This window comes from Electrophorus electricus, chromosome 1, assembly GCF_041902795.1.
Source record: "Electrophorus electricus isolate QZ-2024a chromosome 1, ASM4190279v1, whole genome shotgun sequence".
NCBI classification, from domain to species: domain Eukaryota; kingdom Metazoa; phylum Chordata; class Actinopteri; order Gymnotiformes; family Gymnotidae; genus Electrophorus; species Electrophorus electricus.
In genome coordinates, this window is record NC_137497.1 from 42312006 (window position 1) to 42329577 (window position 17572).

At 38.5% G+C, this 17572-nt stretch overlaps 1 protein-coding gene across 1 annotated transcript; it reads right to left on the reverse strand.

Moving 5' to 3' along the window:
* Positions 1 to 14032: 14032 nt before the first annotated feature.
* Positions 14033 to 16234, reverse strand: LOC145647736 (butyrophilin subfamily 1 member A1-like). Its single transcript, XM_081695481.1, has 4 exons — positions 16117 to 16234; positions 15921 to 15946; positions 15701 to 15837; positions 14033 to 15287 (listed from the first exon to the last, which is right to left on the reverse strand). Exons 1-4 carry the CDS (start codon positions 16183 to 16185, stop codon positions 14659 to 14661), a joined length of 861 nt encoding a protein of 286 aa, XP_081551607.1. The 5' UTR covers positions 16186 to 16234; the 3' UTR covers positions 14033 to 14658.
* Between the last annotated feature and the right edge of the window lie 1338 nt (positions 16235 to 17572).

Here is a 17572-nt window from a genome sequence, read left to right on the forward strand (position 1 = left end):
AACTCTTACCCTAACCATATCCCTAACCCTAGCTTAAAAGAGTAGTAGAACAACTATAATGCTTTTGTGATCTTGTGAACTGTAAAATATACATCAAATTTCTGTTTTAGCTGAAACCACAGCTGGGTTGAACCAAAACTTTCAGAGAAGCTTTTTGAAAGGAATGTAAAGAGATGGAGAGAATCCTGAGTAAGTCAGGTTGTTTAGTCTTATTAAATTCTTACAATATCAGTACACTGCAGTGCAATGGTGTAAATCTGATAATGTTGCCATAAACAAAAGCAGCATTATATGCTCCAGTACTCTTGCACCACTCAGACTGCTTGTTTAAAATACTAGGCCAGGTCATGCTCAGAGGTGACCTCCACCCCCGACCCAGACCAGCCTTACCCACCCAGCTCACCGTAGGACATTTATATTGGCCGCATTTTTCAGTAGCCCTTGTTTGTCGCAGCTTACAGTAGTGTTTTGTTGTCTCCACTGAAATGATCCATAAGCTAGCACAACTAGGTCAGATTCTAAGGTTACCATTAAGATAAAGCCCGTCAGAGACAGGGGCTCTGTTTGAAATAGCCTATTACATACTAATTGCATACTGATTGGGCCCCAAATCAGTTGTGTGCAGCATGCGACCAAAATAATTTTTTTCCACTACGCAAAAGATACTGGGATGATATTTTTGCCAAATATTCCAGCACACGACCACAGTGGTGCCCTGCATCGGTGGTGGGAAATCTTCTCCATGTGGGCCAACAGGTTCCCTGCTTAAGCAACATTGTTTTATTTTTCTCTGGGGATTGGGCATATACCAGAATTGCTATGAGCTTTCTGGCCTCCCCTGCTGTAGCTTTTCCTTTTGCTGGTATGTATTTGCTGGTGTCATTAAACATGACCACTTTGCTACTTGTGAGACGATTCTCTCTTTCATGACAATTTCATCCTGGTTCACACAGAGCTTCAGGACACACCGCAGCAAGTGAAGGTGAGTGAGGGGCAGAGCGATGTCTCATGCTACCTCAAATAACTGGATTAAAGCTTTTTCAATTGATGTGAGATAAACATTTATATGACACCCCCACTTAGAATGTGAGCTCTTACCTAATGTCTCTTCTATTAAATGGAAGAATATTAGAATATTATTCCTGTCAGAGCCTGAACCACCATGTTTTTATAGCTGTTTGGCCAATAATTATTTCCATGAGCCAGTTCTATAGTCATCAGACGTTCAGCCTGTCTGCTCTATCAGTCTGCAGACTTGTGTTCATTTAATAAGAGCAATAAAAAGCATATTGATTAGTCAACAACATATTATTCACTAGAGAATTTACAACCACAGTAAAAGGTTTAATGATCTGTGCAAGCATGAGGGAAAGCCAAAACCAGTGTTTAAACATTACACAAATAGTTGACTACCTGGCTAAATTGTATATTGATATTTTGATGCAAAGGTTTTATTAATATTTAGGGCAGATGAAAAGATTTATGGTCATATAGGGAATTTCTGTACAGGCAGTGACAAGTCAAACAAAGGTGTTACAGATTGCTTGCATCATAACACAATAAACAAAAAAGCTTGTAAAAGTTCCTGTCTGGATTTGAAAACAGCTCAGTGGCAGAGTGCAAACAATGTGCCCAATCACAGATGTGAATGCGGAAGAAGTTCCACACTGCAAGCAGCAGAGACTTTTCTCAAGCATGAGTTGACAGGTTAGGTGTAAATCATGGCCTGGTGGTGATGAGAGATGAACAGTGTTTTGTTTAGCATTTTAATGAGCAGAACATGCAGTGCTGGTGACGAGTCTGAGGGAGACACAGAACGGCTGACAATCTTTTCCTTTCCATTTGGGGGAAGGCTGTAAATAATGCTAAGTTAAGAAGTAGAAATGTCTATAGATGTGTACTGTGATTAATATGGTCATTAGATGCTGATGCCTTTACCTTTTACTTGGTCAGCGTGTGTAGAAACCTTTGTGAGTCTTTTGCCATAAAATTACAGTATATAATAAAAATAAATAAGACAGTTTTTATTCAGTCATGTTTTAATGAAAGCTTATTCAGTTCCTTTAAAATAAGCTGCATCAAATATATTGTGTCACAATGCACCAGGCACCCAGCTTGAGGGATAAATCCACTAACACACACGCACACACTCACACACACACACACACACACACACACACACACACTGCACCTGCTCCACTCCCAGTCTCCTGAGTAGTGCGTGCTTGCACCTGCGCCTTGTTTGATCCCAAGTCCAGTTCTGTGCATTCCATCTCGACCGTGTCTCTGACGGCCCGAGTGTGTTCTGCCATCGGCGTTGCTGAGCTTTGCTACCCACCTGCATCTATACACGTCAGCCTTCACTCCCAGGACTCTCCTCTGGTTTATCTGTCCTTCGCTTTCTGCTCTGCTCCCTCCTTTCATGAAGGCACACACACAAAAAAGAGAGGATTCAAATGCAAGGAGGCTTTATTAGGTTTATAGAGCAGGCTGGGACTAAAGGGAGAGGTTTCTGGGTTTTTAACATTGTGAGACAGGCATGTGGGAGCCAGCAGGTGCTCTAGGTCTGGCCGGTCCGAGGTGGAAAAACAAAGAGTGGAGTCTGGGTGGAGTCCAGAGGTCAGGCAAGAGATGAGGTCTGGAAAACAGGCAGCGCGCGGAAACAAGGAAAACCAACGCGATCATGAGAATGGCAACACAAGGCCGAGGAGGGGAGATTATATGGGCGAGTTCAGAGAGGGAGAGAATAGGCAGCAGGTGTGTCTAGTTAGTACTCCAGTGAACCAGATCAGAGACCACGGTGGGAAGAAGTGGCAGTGCTGGTTCGAGATTGGTTCGTGGGATCCTTGACTCCTCCCTACCACCATGACATTCGGAAACAATATTTACCCATGAAAGGATAGATTGTGAGGAAAGAGGCATTTATCTTTCTTTTTTTTTTTTTTACAGGGAGATCAGGTACTTGGAAAAATATGTAATGAGTAAGAAAAACATATATTTTAAATGGCATTAAATGCTTCATGAATATATCAAGTAGTAAAACCTTAAGTAATTTTCAATTTATATAGTATAGCAAAAAAGAGACTGATGCTATGTCTATTTAATACTTTGTATTTTCAGACTTTTTGTACATAACCTGTGTAGCCATGTAAAAATATGTTCGCTTAAATATTTCATGCCTGGTTTTACCCATGCTACAAAACTTTATGCAACAGTGACCTTCAAAAGTAATTCACAATCAGAGAAAAAAAAATATATTAAAAAAAACAAAACTAATTTGATGTTAGACCCAGTATGTTTCACAGAGGAGAAGAAGGTTCTTAACTAATGCTGCAGACCCAGTATGTTTCATAGCGGAGAAAACGTTTCTAACTAATGCTGCAGACCTGGTATTTTTCATAGAATAGAAGAAAGTTCTTAAATAATGCTGCAGAATATGCATCACCGAAGGTTTAATGACCAGTGAAACCATCCTGCTGTGAACTCTGAGGTTCTGAGGAAAACTGAGGAGTTTCGAGCTGGTGTTCCCTGTAAGCAGCCATAAATTGTATTGTCATCAAGTTAGCCATCACTCTTCAAGGCTGCTTCACTAAAGTGGCAAAGATGAAAGTCATCTCTTACACTTTATAGCTCTGTAAGAAAGAAATCATCCAGAGGTCTGGTGTTTAGTCTCAGACCTCTGTTCATAATGCTCTCATAATGCTATCAAGGGCTCAGTAAGTAAATACCTAAGTATAACTGTTCAGGTAACTGTAAAAATGCACATTCAAATGTTAGATATTGACAAAAACCACTGTAGGCTTTCGGTGCATTATTGATGCCTATGTGGTGGGCACCTATCGGGAGATCAAGCTAGGTGACTGGCTGTTTTACAATAGCAATTGTGGAAAATAAATGTTTTTGCCTTTTGATTTTTCCCCTTTGTGAAATATTTGGAACTTATCATTTCTAATTCAGTCAGTTACAGTATGTGGTTAAATCATTTTATTTGTGTCTTTCTTTTAGCTCCATTCACTATGGTGACTTCCCCTTCCTGTTTGCAGTGATGTTTTGTAATAGAGGTCATGTGTTGGTCATGGTTAATAAAGTGAGCGGCACAACTATGCCAGTGGAGGAATGTGGTATTTAATGGTGATTAGACAAGCTTATAATGGGGTGGGTTATCATTAGCTGTTTATAACTCACTTAAGGGTGGAGACTGGTGGCACTGTGCACACTTTTGGGGTTTTTCCACTTTTTAATTTTCTTTTTGCTAATTAGTTCTTGTTCTCCCCTAAAGCACTAAAACTCCAGTAAAATGTTTTACAGTGTTTTTTTCCCCAACTCACAGACACAGGAGCCTTGTCAGTCTGTGTGGGTCTGCTCTATAATGGCTGCTTTTCCAAATCCTTCAACTTCTTTGGCTCTTCCTGGAGTGTTAAGCCCATACTACAGCTCCATGGGCCTTGGACCTGATAAATCTGCACAGTCATTATGAATTATTCATTAATTATTTGTTAATATTAATATGGAATGGGATATTGTACAGATGTTGAGGGTGAAAGATGAGAATTGTTTTAAAAAAGATAATATTTAAAATTAAGAATATACAAAACCATGTATATGGAAAAATCTTTTACATTTATTCATTAATTTATTGTTTTTTGGTCTGATAATTTATATTTACATATTATATTTATATAATTAAGACAATATTTACATTTTAAATATACTTTCTTCTTCCACTTCAGTGTATTCAATTGCACAAAGCTGTATAAATGGAAGCATCCCATTCATTTATTTATGTTTTCCTGACCTGTTCATTTATGTGATATTTTCTTTTCTACATCAACAAAAATACTGCACAGCTCTGTGCACCTCCACCTGAACCCTGTGGTGCTGGGAGTGTATCCAGGCACTCCTTACATTTTTGGGATTGACCCAGTCAGTGCACTCCAAAACAATGCTCATTATTGACATCTTTTTCAGTTGAATTTCAAATATACAGTGTTTCGTTATTCAGAACACAATTAAAAATATATATATTCTCAGGTGTTTATGCTAGCATCTGTTAGAAGGTGGTGGCATTGCACATGGCTTTTTGTTAGATTCATTTTCTGTTTCACCTGTTCTCTGTTCTGGTTTATTGCCATGCAATAAATACACTCAGGTGGTGTGCGTCATGCCGCCTGTGTGTGACTATTATTATGTTCTTCCTTATATAAGCCCTTTCTGTTTGTATGACTGTTAACTGTCATTGTTAATGTTACGTTGGCTTTCTTTAGTTCTAATTAATTCTTTAGTTGGAGACTCATGTTTGCTTCCACCTAATTCCTACATGTTCTACACCCATGACAGGGAGTTAGCCACATATGCTTAGGGTTGACCCTAGATTTAGTGAATGACATGTGGACAACCACATAACTTATTGGAAATAATTTTGTTTAATTATGTTATCCTGGCTCTATAGTTTCTATTTGAAAATGAACCAATTTCTGTCTGTGTTGATTTTACCAGATATTTCAGATATTTCCAGAATATATTGCTGTGATTTGTCCCAGACCTTCTTTTCATGCTGTGACTGTTTGGATACCTCATCTTTCTCATCCTCTTCAAGTGGTGTCCAGTCTGAATCTGCCCCCAGTGTTCATCCGCTCTTCATCAACACGAAGCTCTTCAGCTATAAGGTTCCAATCTATGTGGTTCAGATAATTTGCCAAGTGCCATTAGTTATTTCAGCTTGTAGTATGTAATGTCTGTGTAATTGATAAGGAGGCTTTACACAGTGGCCTAATCCAGCTCCTTGAGTGCTGTTGCTGAGGAGATAGACACACAATGAAAGCTGTGGTTGTACCATGCTTCAAGTCTCATGGAAGACAAGCATAGAGACTATTCTCTGTCCTGGCTCCTAGACAGAGGAACGAACTTCCCCTTGCTGTCCGGACAGCAGAGTCTCTTGCAATCTTCAAACACAGACTGAAGACCCATGTATTTTGTGGAATATTTAAATGTCGATATGGGATATTGTGATTTTCAATTTAGATTTCAGTAGAGGAAACCTAAGACTACATATTCAGAGATTCCAATCTCAGAATCAACAACACTACCATCATTTAGACCAGATGAACAAACTCAATGAAGTGTGTGCCCATGAGAGTGAGTAGGGAAATCAAAAAGCTGAGGTAAATCAAAACAGTCAAATACAGTTGTAAGATCTGGAGCAACCGCACTGTTTGTTTCAACATTAGTCATTAGTAACAAAACAATAGGAGATACTAATTAAGTTCAGTTATAAAGTCTGGGTGTGTTGGCTGACGAGTCTGAATGCCATAGCTTCAAAAGATGAGACAAGAACTATGGTAGCAAAAACATTATGTACACTGCTTTCTCCAAACACTTAGGAAACTGCTGCTAATATGATTGCTAAGCCTGGATCTGGGGGAGAAACTGATACCCACTCATCAATCTGAGATAAACAGGAAATTACACACAGTGTCTCTCAATTATAATGTCAGACAGTGTGCTTAGAATGCTGGAAATAAAAGTTTCAATGTATTTGAAAAGGTAGAGGATAGGAGAAGATACTAGATTCTAGTGTGATAGAGGGTAACCCTGGATACTCGTTTCTAACATTATTTTTTCTTTTGTCATGTTTCTATGTCCTGATTTTTAATCCTTTCATTACATCTATACTGTAATTATTTATCATTATGATTCATATCCAGATTCCTGCAAAGTGTTTGTGCATGCCATACCCAGGTGCGGTTGAACTGCCCTGACAACTTTTTGATTAACAGCAGCGTTGTTGACCTGACGACTGTTTAATATTTACATTTCATTTTAATAATCTTCTCATGTTCCCTCCGAGAGACAGAAAGAGACATTTCACACAGAGAGAAGACATAAGCATCAACTTTCAGGTTGCATTAGGATTAATTATTTATGGATAAATCTTTATGTTAAACATATGTCATCTCTGCATATTTTATCATCTTTGTATTTATAAGCGAGTTTTCAAGATTGGATTCAGGTTTAAGGTAGCATTAAAGGAGGAAGTGAGAGACAAGGTCGAGCCAAAGTGCTCTTTGTTCTCCATTATTCCAGCGTGACAAAACCACAACAAATATAAGACCAAATACATCTGCATTGCAATGTACAGGGTGGAAGTGAGCAGGCTGGCATTCCACTAATGTGCAGCGCTTTCTCTTGGGACCTGTGGGTTTAAGTAGATGGAGAAAACAAGGGACAGGTGAAGGTGATTAGTAGGCAGGGGATTGGGAATGAGGCAGGTATGTAGTGCAAGCCCTAGCAGGAGTGGGCGTGTCCTTCCTTCTGGATGACCAACCATGACAGAAACCTGATGGTTTTACTGATATTTTCAAATATTTAATTGACTTGATGATGATAATAATAATAATAATAATAATTATAATAATAATTATAATAATAATAATTATAACAATAATAATTATACTACTACTACTACTAATACTACTACTACTACTAATAATAATTATTATAATAATAATTATAACAATAATAATTATACTACTACTACTACTACTACTACTACTACTAATAATAATAATAATAATAACTGTTTGAGGGTCACAGCCTTGCCTTTGTAAATAGGCATGCATACTTCAGTGAACCTCAGCACTATGTCACTGGAAGTTTAATACTTCCAGCAGGGTCACCCTTGTTGAACAGATCTAAGCGGAGAGGTGACGTGGAATGATCATGTGGGTTCACCACCTGGAATATGCAGGGTGGGGGTCAGGGCAATGCCGGTCAGTTGATGGGCATGAGTTACTCAATCTCAGATGATCTAGACCTTGGCAAGGAAAATTGACTCTGGGAGTGTCAAATGTTACTTCTTTGGTAGGGAAAGAGCCTGAGTTGGAATATGAGCTGGAAAGATATGGAGTAAATATAGTTGGCCTTGCACCCACACACAGAAGGGACTTCAGTACAAAATATCGCCACTCAAGGTGGTGTCCCTGCTATTGTGGCCTTACATCCATTGGTCTGGGAACTTCTGGGAGTCTCAAAGGAAGGATCTCTCACAGGGAATAGAAAGCCTAGGCTGATCTTTTCAGCCTGCTACCATTGTGGTCATAGGTGGAGCGACGGCATGGCTTCTAAATGTTTTCTCAAAGGCATCTAATCTTTATTTTTTAAAATAAGTCAGCTTTGTGTCATTTTCCCACAGTCTTTCTGATTGTACCAGCAAATAAGTGAAGCAAAATTCTATTACTGGCTAAATATCGCCATATTTAAGCCTACCTTAAAATTGTCAAGTGGGTTTCATTCAGTCTGTGACCTCAGTGAGCAAGCTTGCTAGTACTTGGCTAGCTAACTATGGACATAAGAACACTTTTTGAAAGGAGCCTGGAGGGAATAACATTTTACGGGTGTGAAGATATTTTAGGATACTTTACCAGTATAAGTGTGATAAATTTGATATATGACAATGTTATCCTTTTTTAAGATAACATAGGTACTAACTTTGTTATATTAAATGATACATAGTAATATAATAACTTTGACTGATCAGGTCAAGTTAAAAAACAAAACAAAACAACAACAACAAAAACAAATTAGAATAATAGATTTTCGCTAAGCCCCAAATATTTCCTACTTCTGGCTCCGCCTCTGACTGTGACACTCACCGGGAAAAGCAGAAAGATGATGATGATGATTAGGATAATAATTATAGTAATACAGGTTAGAATTATAGCACCTTCACAAAACAACTTTATGAATTGCTTGACGTAACAAATAAAATGCAAAATCTAAAATAAAATATAAACAGAAGAAAATATAAATAGAGAAGATAAAATACCAATACAATAATATAAATAAAATAATAGTACATAAATGTATCAAAAAAGCACTAGCAATTACAGCATAAGGGTACAGAACACTGGTAATCTGTCTGGATTTGCCTCAGGTCCCTGCAACAGTGCAAGTGATAAGGCATGGCAGTAATTCACCCTGTTTGTTTTAATCAGTAATACTAGGAACAAGGAATTTTTTGCTCATGTAGTAAATCACTCTCTTCTGACCATTTGTAGCATGTCAATCTCAGATTGCCTGAGGGACTTCTATAATGTATCATTATAAAAGAGTTTCAATAGAATTTTTTTCTTATGAATTCTGTAGTGGTATGCAGAACAATTTTATTGTCACAAGAGCTGCTGTTGTTTCAGGATATATATCTCTAAAATACATTTAGCGTTCTGTTTATTCCCATGGAGCTAGTGAGTTAGCACAGAGCTATGTGTATCAGCCAAGTTATGTGTGTGTTTGTAACTGCAGGACTGTGTGTGGATGCACCTGTGAGTGTCTGCTCCTGTACAGCTGGTTAAATGTGTTTGTGTACCTATAAAGCTGAGTTTGTGTCTGCACCTGCAGAACTGGTGTGTGTGTGTATGTATCTAGACCTGAACTGGTGTGTGTGTGTGTGTGTGTGTGTGTGTGTGTATCTGCAGAGATGTGTTTCTGTTTGGACCTGCAGCACTGCATTAGTTGTGTCTGTACCTACAAAGCTCTCTCTGCCTTTGTGTGTTTGCACCTGCTAAACTGTGTGTGACCATACCCACAGAACTGAGTGTGTGTGTTTGCACCTGCCAATCTGAGTGTTTGTCTGCACCTACGGAGCCCTCAGAGATGCTGTGGGGATACTGCTGCAGGCAGGTATCTGTCTCCCTCCATTCGCAGCCTCTCTGCTGCTTGCACTGATCTTTGCCTCTATTGTTTTACTGACTGTGGAGGGCCTTTCTCCTTTTCTGCATTAAGCCTACACTAGTAAGCACAAGTCTTGTAAGCAAAGCTCTTAGTGCAGACGTGCTGATCATCAAAGAAAAACAACCAGAGGTTGAGTGAGGTTTCGTTCCTAGAAAGTTTCTCACGTCACTGTTCCTAAATATTTCTTTATGCTGGCATAATATTTTCTATTTCAAGAATAAAAATGCAGACTAGAGAATTAATTGAAGAGTATAGCTGATCCCAGTCTTTATTGCAGGTCAACATTAATAAGGATTATTGAGCATCCTCCAGCGAATGTCTGACAATCACACAGATAACACAGATTTTTTTTTCAGAAGTGATAATGTAATTGCCCCACTTTCTTTTCATACTAGTGTTTGAAATCTCCACCATTATGTCCAAACCATACATTAGTCAATATATGCAAATTGATATTCAATGCATTTACTAGTTGGAGCTTGGTAATGTTACATTCCAAGAGAAGGCTTATTTAAAAAAAACCAAAACACTTCATCTTACATCTGCAAGATAGGTTTGCTGTACCACCCTGTACATGGTGGAGAGATGATGTGCCTTACACAGAGGTCTGCACAAACATACCCAGAATCCTTTGCAGAAGCCCACAGAGGCCCCTGCTCTGTACAAAGATCATTTTATAAGGATACAGAATCTCTTTAATTCTTTATGTTTTATGCTTCTAATATTTCTAATTCAATATTTAAACCATTTTCCTGTAAACACTTTGTATTACCTCATCACCATGATGCCAGAACAGAAATCAAACACAACAATTTAAAACAATTTATTGACTCTTACCACTTCTCAAGTTTTGCAGTTATTGTATGGTTTGTTTGAACACAGTTTGCAAATGCATAGAATAATAAAGCTTATTACATCCTGAAATGTATTATGTTAGAAATGTATTTACCAAAATTGAAAAGAAGATAAATAGAAAAGAAAATTATTTAAACAATACCTTGAAAAATTGAGACATTAAAATCAAATAAAAAATAAATGATTTATAGAATATGGTGAAAAATTAAGAAACAGTAATGGAACAATTTAAATGAACAATTTAAAATAAATACAATTTAAATGATTTGGAATAATGATAATTTAAAGATAATTTAAGACTGTGTTTCTGCCCATCAATGAAGTAAAAGTGCAGCTACACTTAAAACCAAAGTGCACAGTTAAAAGTGTGATAGTTATGAGGTTTCCATGAATCTTTATAGCAACACAGTCTTCTCTCAATCCCTCAGAGGATATCAGCCTTTTCTCAGTTCCTATGGGAGGATATTTAACTAAATTCACTGGAGGTTGCCCATCCGTCATGGTGAACAGGATCACAATGAGGGCCACTGTTAGGCCTTAAATGTTCTTTAAGACGTCCCTCCCCAAAATTAAGAATGCAATAGTTCAATAGTTCTCATTTGTTTTGTCTTATTTGACAGTGCCACCGTGTCCCCAAATTTACATTATATTGAAAAAGGGGACAATAGGACCTTGGGACCTGGGAGAGGTGCTGCTGCCGTACAGCAGCTGTGGAAATGCAATTTGAGTCTGAAAGATTTCATGTTTGAATAATCAGTGACACCATTGCCGATCACTCTGCTGAAGACAGCACCTTCAACATAAAAGTAATGAAATGACACAATCTGGATGTCTATTAGACATGTCCAAAATGAAATTGACAGCGGAACCTTGATGATTGATGAACAAATGCTAATGTAACATTACTTTAAAAGCAAACTAAAAACGACTTTTGCATTAAACAGTGCAGCATTTAGGGCAGGTGTTAATGGGTGGTTCATTTTCATTTTTGTAACTCTGGAGGGCATCGTCCCCCTATCCGTATATTTCTAGTGCCGCCCCTGAACACAACCACAGCTATAGCAACATGAACAGAACATGCGAATATAGGAGGAAAATCTGTTATAAACCATGATATACTGTGGCACAGTGCTATACACTATGAAATCCTGCAATGTTTTGCTATATAGCGCAGAACCACACTGTGTTGTGATACATACTGTATTCTTCTATATTGTATTACCTAGTCTATACTATACCCTATCTTTTTCTTTCAGGATTGAGTTTCAGAACAAGTTTAACAAGGGAACTGGATTTTCATTTACACCTTTGTCCCTCAGTAGTCTGCTAAAAAGTCAAGAGTGACAGTCACAAAGCTATTAACCAGACAGGTAACTAGACAGTGAGTATTATTTTTGCTGTCCTCAAGCTTTTTGGATTAACTATAGAACATGTGGCAGATGTATAATTATGGCATGGATGTGAACAGGATTAAATTACAAAAAAAAGAAAGAAACCACTTAGCAGTATAACCATAAGACTGACACTGCATTTGATGACCTCGGATATGAGGTAAATTTGATTTAATCTGTAAGAGAAGCCACCAACATGGGCCACAAAGAGTACAGAGATCGTCTCCTGCTCACAGAAGTCTAGACTTGTGAACTTGTGAATGCATCTTCCCCCTGTATCTTATTTCCAGCCGCACCATTGTTATGTCTGGTTGGGTATTGTAGTCTTAATGTGAGTAAATGGCCTCTTCATGAAATCCTCACTAGCCTGCAGTAGCGTTTTGTGTAGCCTGTGGGTGGCTGGTCGCGATGGATAGACCCGTGAGGTGAGTCTGTGGAGCAGTGGCGCTCATATACAGAATCTTTTGAGTACATTGCTCGCCAGCAAAATAGCAGTTGATGTTGTAGTCCTAATTTTCCTCAGCATAAAGGGTGACAAAACATACAACCTGATAAAGTTGCTGACTGCTCTTATGACACTATTGTAACTACGCTGAAAGAGCATCACTCTTCACTGTCTCTTATCACGCCAAAAGATGCAGATTCCACAAAGACAAATCAACTTTCTTTTACAGTTTTGAAACAACGGTCAGAACACTATGAGTTTAGACAAACTCTTAAATGACAAAAGAGACAGGTTAGTGTGTGGCTTGCGCAGTGAGACGATTCAGAAGCGTTTTCTGACAGTGCAGATTAAGGTTAGTGAGGTGGATAGAAGTGAGCACATCTATGGATTTGGCAGCCAAGGAAGCACAATTGCGACGTGCATCTGCTCAAGTACATAAAGTATGCAGTGAATTAAAACAACCTGGGCTAAACAAACTGTGCTATCACTGTGGCCATCAAGCACAGGAATGCAGGTGTAAGGATCCTCAAAACCTAAACAAAACAACAACAAAAAAGGCCAGTTTTACATTTACATTTACAGCATTTATCTCTTATCCAGAGCGACATACAAAAGTGCTTTGTCATTTACTCACAGAATTCATCCTAGCCAGTACAGTAGGTTAGAGTCCAATATACCGGTGATCTAGAGTACTATAGAAATACAGGGATCGATGCTACTGCCTAGAAGTGCAAAATACATAAGGTCTATAAGTTTTAAACAAAACCATGGAACAGAAAAAATGTCATTTCAGAAAACCTAAAAAGGAACTGGTAAATCAAGTGGAGCATACACCAGACAAACAAAGCGAGGAACCTGATGATCACTACTTCCAAGCTGAGGACACTTCCATGTAATTAAGCACACCTGTCAATATGGCAGATGAGTGTTTGGCAAAACTTCAGTTAGCATAGCTCTTTATGGACAAAATGGATATTCTCCTGGGAAGGGATTTAAACAGTCTAGGTGACTGAATTTGGGAAATATGGCCGCCCCAGTGAACCTATTTAGGGCAGGCCGGATCCTGGTCCATCTACTCCCTCAGAGCCTCCCTCAGAGTGATCTACAGATCACTCCTCTACTGAGCTGGACTGCAGCTCATCTCACATACAGGTTCCACACCGCTCTTCAAGGACTGCACAATCCTGCTCGCTCAGGCGCCCAGCCACTGCCGCGGTCATCTCATCAGCCAGCCTATCTCCTGAACCTGAGGCATCTCTCTGGCCCCTTCTGAACCCGAGGACGTTCTGCTGACCTTCTCTTCTCCTGCACTACTGGCCACTTCTGCTTCGCTGCCCACGGTCCTGGCCACCCCCAAACCCCACCTCAGCTGTGGCCAGTCAGTCCTCGTCTGGCTCCTGCTTCAGACTGTTAGACTAGAAGGGCAAGTTGCAAAGCAGTCTAGACTTCAAGCCCTAACAGAATGGAAGTTGTATTGGTGGACTCTGTAACATTAAATGAGTGATTAGTAACAACAGCTAATGCTAATGGTAAGTGGTGTGAAAAGGGCAAAGAAATTAAACAAAGACATAAAAGGAATAAACTGACAGCTTTTATTGTGAAATATAGTGGAAACAGGGGAACAATACCAGCGATAACTTCTGGTTGTTTTTTTTTCATGCCTTGCCCAGAGGTGGCCGTCGCTGCGGTATTCCCCAGAGAGGGTGTCACCATGCCACCAAGTTCAGTGGCTCCTTGGTGTTTTGAATAATGGTCATTAGAATAAAATACACTGTTTTTTTGTTTTTTTTTTTCTTGCACATTGGATTGTGGTGTTATGCTGATTTGTTCTTAATGTCAATGATCTGTAAAATAGAATTGGACCTAAAAAGAACCTGCACACTAAAAATCCACTAGAGTGAAAAAATAACAACATTATCAGTACGTGTTTTATTTATTAGCTTTTCTTTTTCAAAGCAAAAATGCTGATCCAAAAATCCCCTTCAAACACTTTTGAACACAGATCCACAGACATGATGGGTTGATCATTGAACAAAATGAGACAGCTGGTGTATTTGCTTGTTTAGAGTTAATCTAATGCTGCAGAAACTGTTTAAATATATGTACTTGCATCGTTATAGAAGAGGCTTGTGCGTTTACATTTTAAATAAATAAAATTAAATAACTTATATGTTCACTGTTTATGTTTACATTTTAAAAAGCTTTGCAATCATAAACATTGCTAAATATTTCAACTTCCTATAGACTTGTATCTGTAGATCCTCTATGTCCCACATCATTCATGTCATAAGTCCCGGAGTCTATTGACCCTTCCCGACTGGCATAATGCACATCTCTGGGAGTCAGCCTACAGATATGCAGCTGTGCAGTGCTATAGGCCTGGTCCCTGAGGCTGAAGGCAGGGCACACCGCCCCCTTGAACCGGATAATGAACGTGTGTAAAACGTTGCCTGTACTGACATCATAGAACCTCACTCTACCCTTATCACAGTCCACAAACACACCCAGCCTCTGCACGCTGGCCTCCTTAACAATACTGACGTTATTGTCGTGACGCGCCCTCAAATCTCCTTCATCTGATTCCAGTACCCAGGATCTTTTGTTGTTGCCCAGATAATAATCAACTCCATTTTTAATCTTATTGTGCACTGCGACACCAACTGACCAGTTCTGGCTGCCACCTACATCCACCTCCCAGTAATGCTTTCCTGTGGTGAAGGACTGAGATGCCAGGATGTTGGCTGATGCTGCTCTGCGATCCTTTGAGTGCTTGGTGGAGGAGCCTCTAAGAAAAACCTGGGTTTTGTCCTCCGAGATTGTCAGGTCTTTGTGTTTTTCATCTGGATCAAAGGTGATGGCCTTTGAGACTGTTTCAGAGAAGGAATAAAGATATTAATTAATTTTTATTTATTTATTTACAAAGGGAGTAAGCCCACTATGACTAAAATCTCATTTACAGTAGGGCCTTTTATAAGCAATAATAAAAGCTAAAACAGCTAAAACAAGTATACAGTAAAATAAAAACAAAAATAATTTAACAAGATATAAAATACACACTAACAAAAATGCACACTGCTCTCAATAAATGTGCCATTTAAAAAGTAAACAATGTTTAAAGTGATTACAACTTGATAAATAATATATGCACCAAGATAAATGTTATTCCCAAACCCTATCATGATTATACATATATGTCTAAAGCACAAGCAAGTTTTAATTTTAAAAACCTTATATTGTATATATTGTAAATAACGTGTAAAATATTGGCTTTGCAACTCACATTCCCATGGCCGCGGCAGTATCTTTTCATTCTTCTTGAATAGTTTTTGGACAGAATCCTGCATAGCCTTCAACCTTACGCCATGAGAGTTCAACTTCTCGTTCAGAGTGAAATAATATTCCTCCATGGTCTCCAGGCTGGTGTGAGAAGGGAACACGATTCAACGTTTTTCATCGGCCCAACTGTATTGCACCTGTGTGTAAATAAGATCTGCTCTCACCTCATTTCCAGTGCATTGATTTCCTCCTGTGGAGACAAGGAAGAGAAAATATCTTCTTAGGTTTGGCTTTGTACTACTGGCATAAGCTATTTGCAAATTGCAGATGACCGTCTAATGTAATCTAATAATGTAGTCTAATAATGTAATTAATATGAGCTCATAATTTTTAAATGTGAAAGATAAAGCAGCATTTTACCAGCAAACTGGTAGGGCTTTCAGTCTTCTCTTTCATCCTGAGCGTCTTTATGTTCTCCTGCATGTCCATTGAGTACTGTTGATAACAGTCTCCATCCTCAGCAAGCCGAGACAGAGTATATTCCACAGATCCTCTCTCAGCTTCCAGTAACAGGAAAGCTTGCTCATGATTCTGCTCCAACAGTGTCTGGAGCTCACTGTACTGGGCTGTTATGTTTTTTTTTGTTTTATCATACATTAGCTGCAAGACCAATTGTAAATACATTACATAATATACATACATAACAGACACAGTAGTTGTGTGTTTAATAATGATTTTTCTGATAGTCAGACCTATTTGACTATAAGAATTACATTAATGTACTTTAAGTGAAAGAACTGGTCTAATATTCTCAGTTCAAATTTATTTATAGATAAATATTATTTGTATTGTGAGTTTTCTACTGGTTCTTGTTTTAATTCAACTTTGTTACCTGTACTTCCTTTTCAGCTCTTAAAACAATTTCGTTAATATCATGAAATTTCTTCACGTTAGTTTTCACCTTCTTTGACTGGTCTTTAATTTTTTCCTGTCATGATGAAGAATTTATATTATAAAAACCACCACAACAACAATAATAAAAACAAAATAACACGTTTAACTTGAATGATTTACACATTCTACTATTTCGTTTAAAAAGAGTAGCTCAAAAGTACAAAATAATAACGTGGCACGTGTTACTTACCAACTGATTTTTGACAGCATCCTGCAAAGTTAGATATCTGTGATTCCGGTGACTGCCGTTAATTAAGCAGCTATCGCACACCGTTTCATTGCAGTTTACACAGTACAGTCTTATCTCGTTTACATGTGTGCAAGCGTCGCATTCGCTAGAGAATATTCGCGACTTGTTGGACGTAAGTGAAGCGTGCAAACTCATTCTAGTACACAGATCTGGATTAAAAAAACAAAACAAAAAACGCTTCTAAGTTGTTCGACCTCTGCGTTTAAGATGAATCTTTTCTCTGCTGTACGCAACGGTTGGGCGTTATTTATAAGGGAGAGACACCTCCTTATTCATAGGTATTAATACCTCCTCATTCACAGGAATTAACAGCGACGCAAATTCATTACAGAAGAGACAGGGCGAAGTTCTGGTTTGGTCTGGTTCTCAACGTTTCTTAATCGGGAAGCCCAGATTTTAGGTTAATCCTAAAATAGATATTTTAAATATGGACACAAATTACCACCAAGACCTACCACTTTATTTTATGCAATTCTATAATTGCGATGTTTTAATTTACAAGTAAAAAAGTACTTTATTTCAATGTAGCTCACACGTCACTCTGCTGCTGCATCGCCTTCACTGGCTTCCAGTAGCTGCATGCATCAGATTGATTGATTGAACCTTGATGCTCACCTACATAGCCAAAAATGGACCAACTCCATGTATACATGATGTCAATGGTCAAAGTGC

Coding starts and splice junctions, on each gene's coding strand:
- LOC145647736 (XM_081695481.1), bottom strand. CDS start 16,185: ATGGACATGCAGGAGAACATAAAGACGCTCAGGATGAAAGAGAAGACT. Junction 15,838..15,920: donor ATCAATGCACTGGAAATGAG/GTGAGAGCAGAT, acceptor TTCTCACACCAG/CCTGGAGACCATGGAGGAAT. Junction 15,288..15,700: donor ACTGCCGCGGCCATGGGAAT/GTGAGTTGCAAA, acceptor TCTCTGAAACAG/TCTCAAAGGCCATCACCTTT.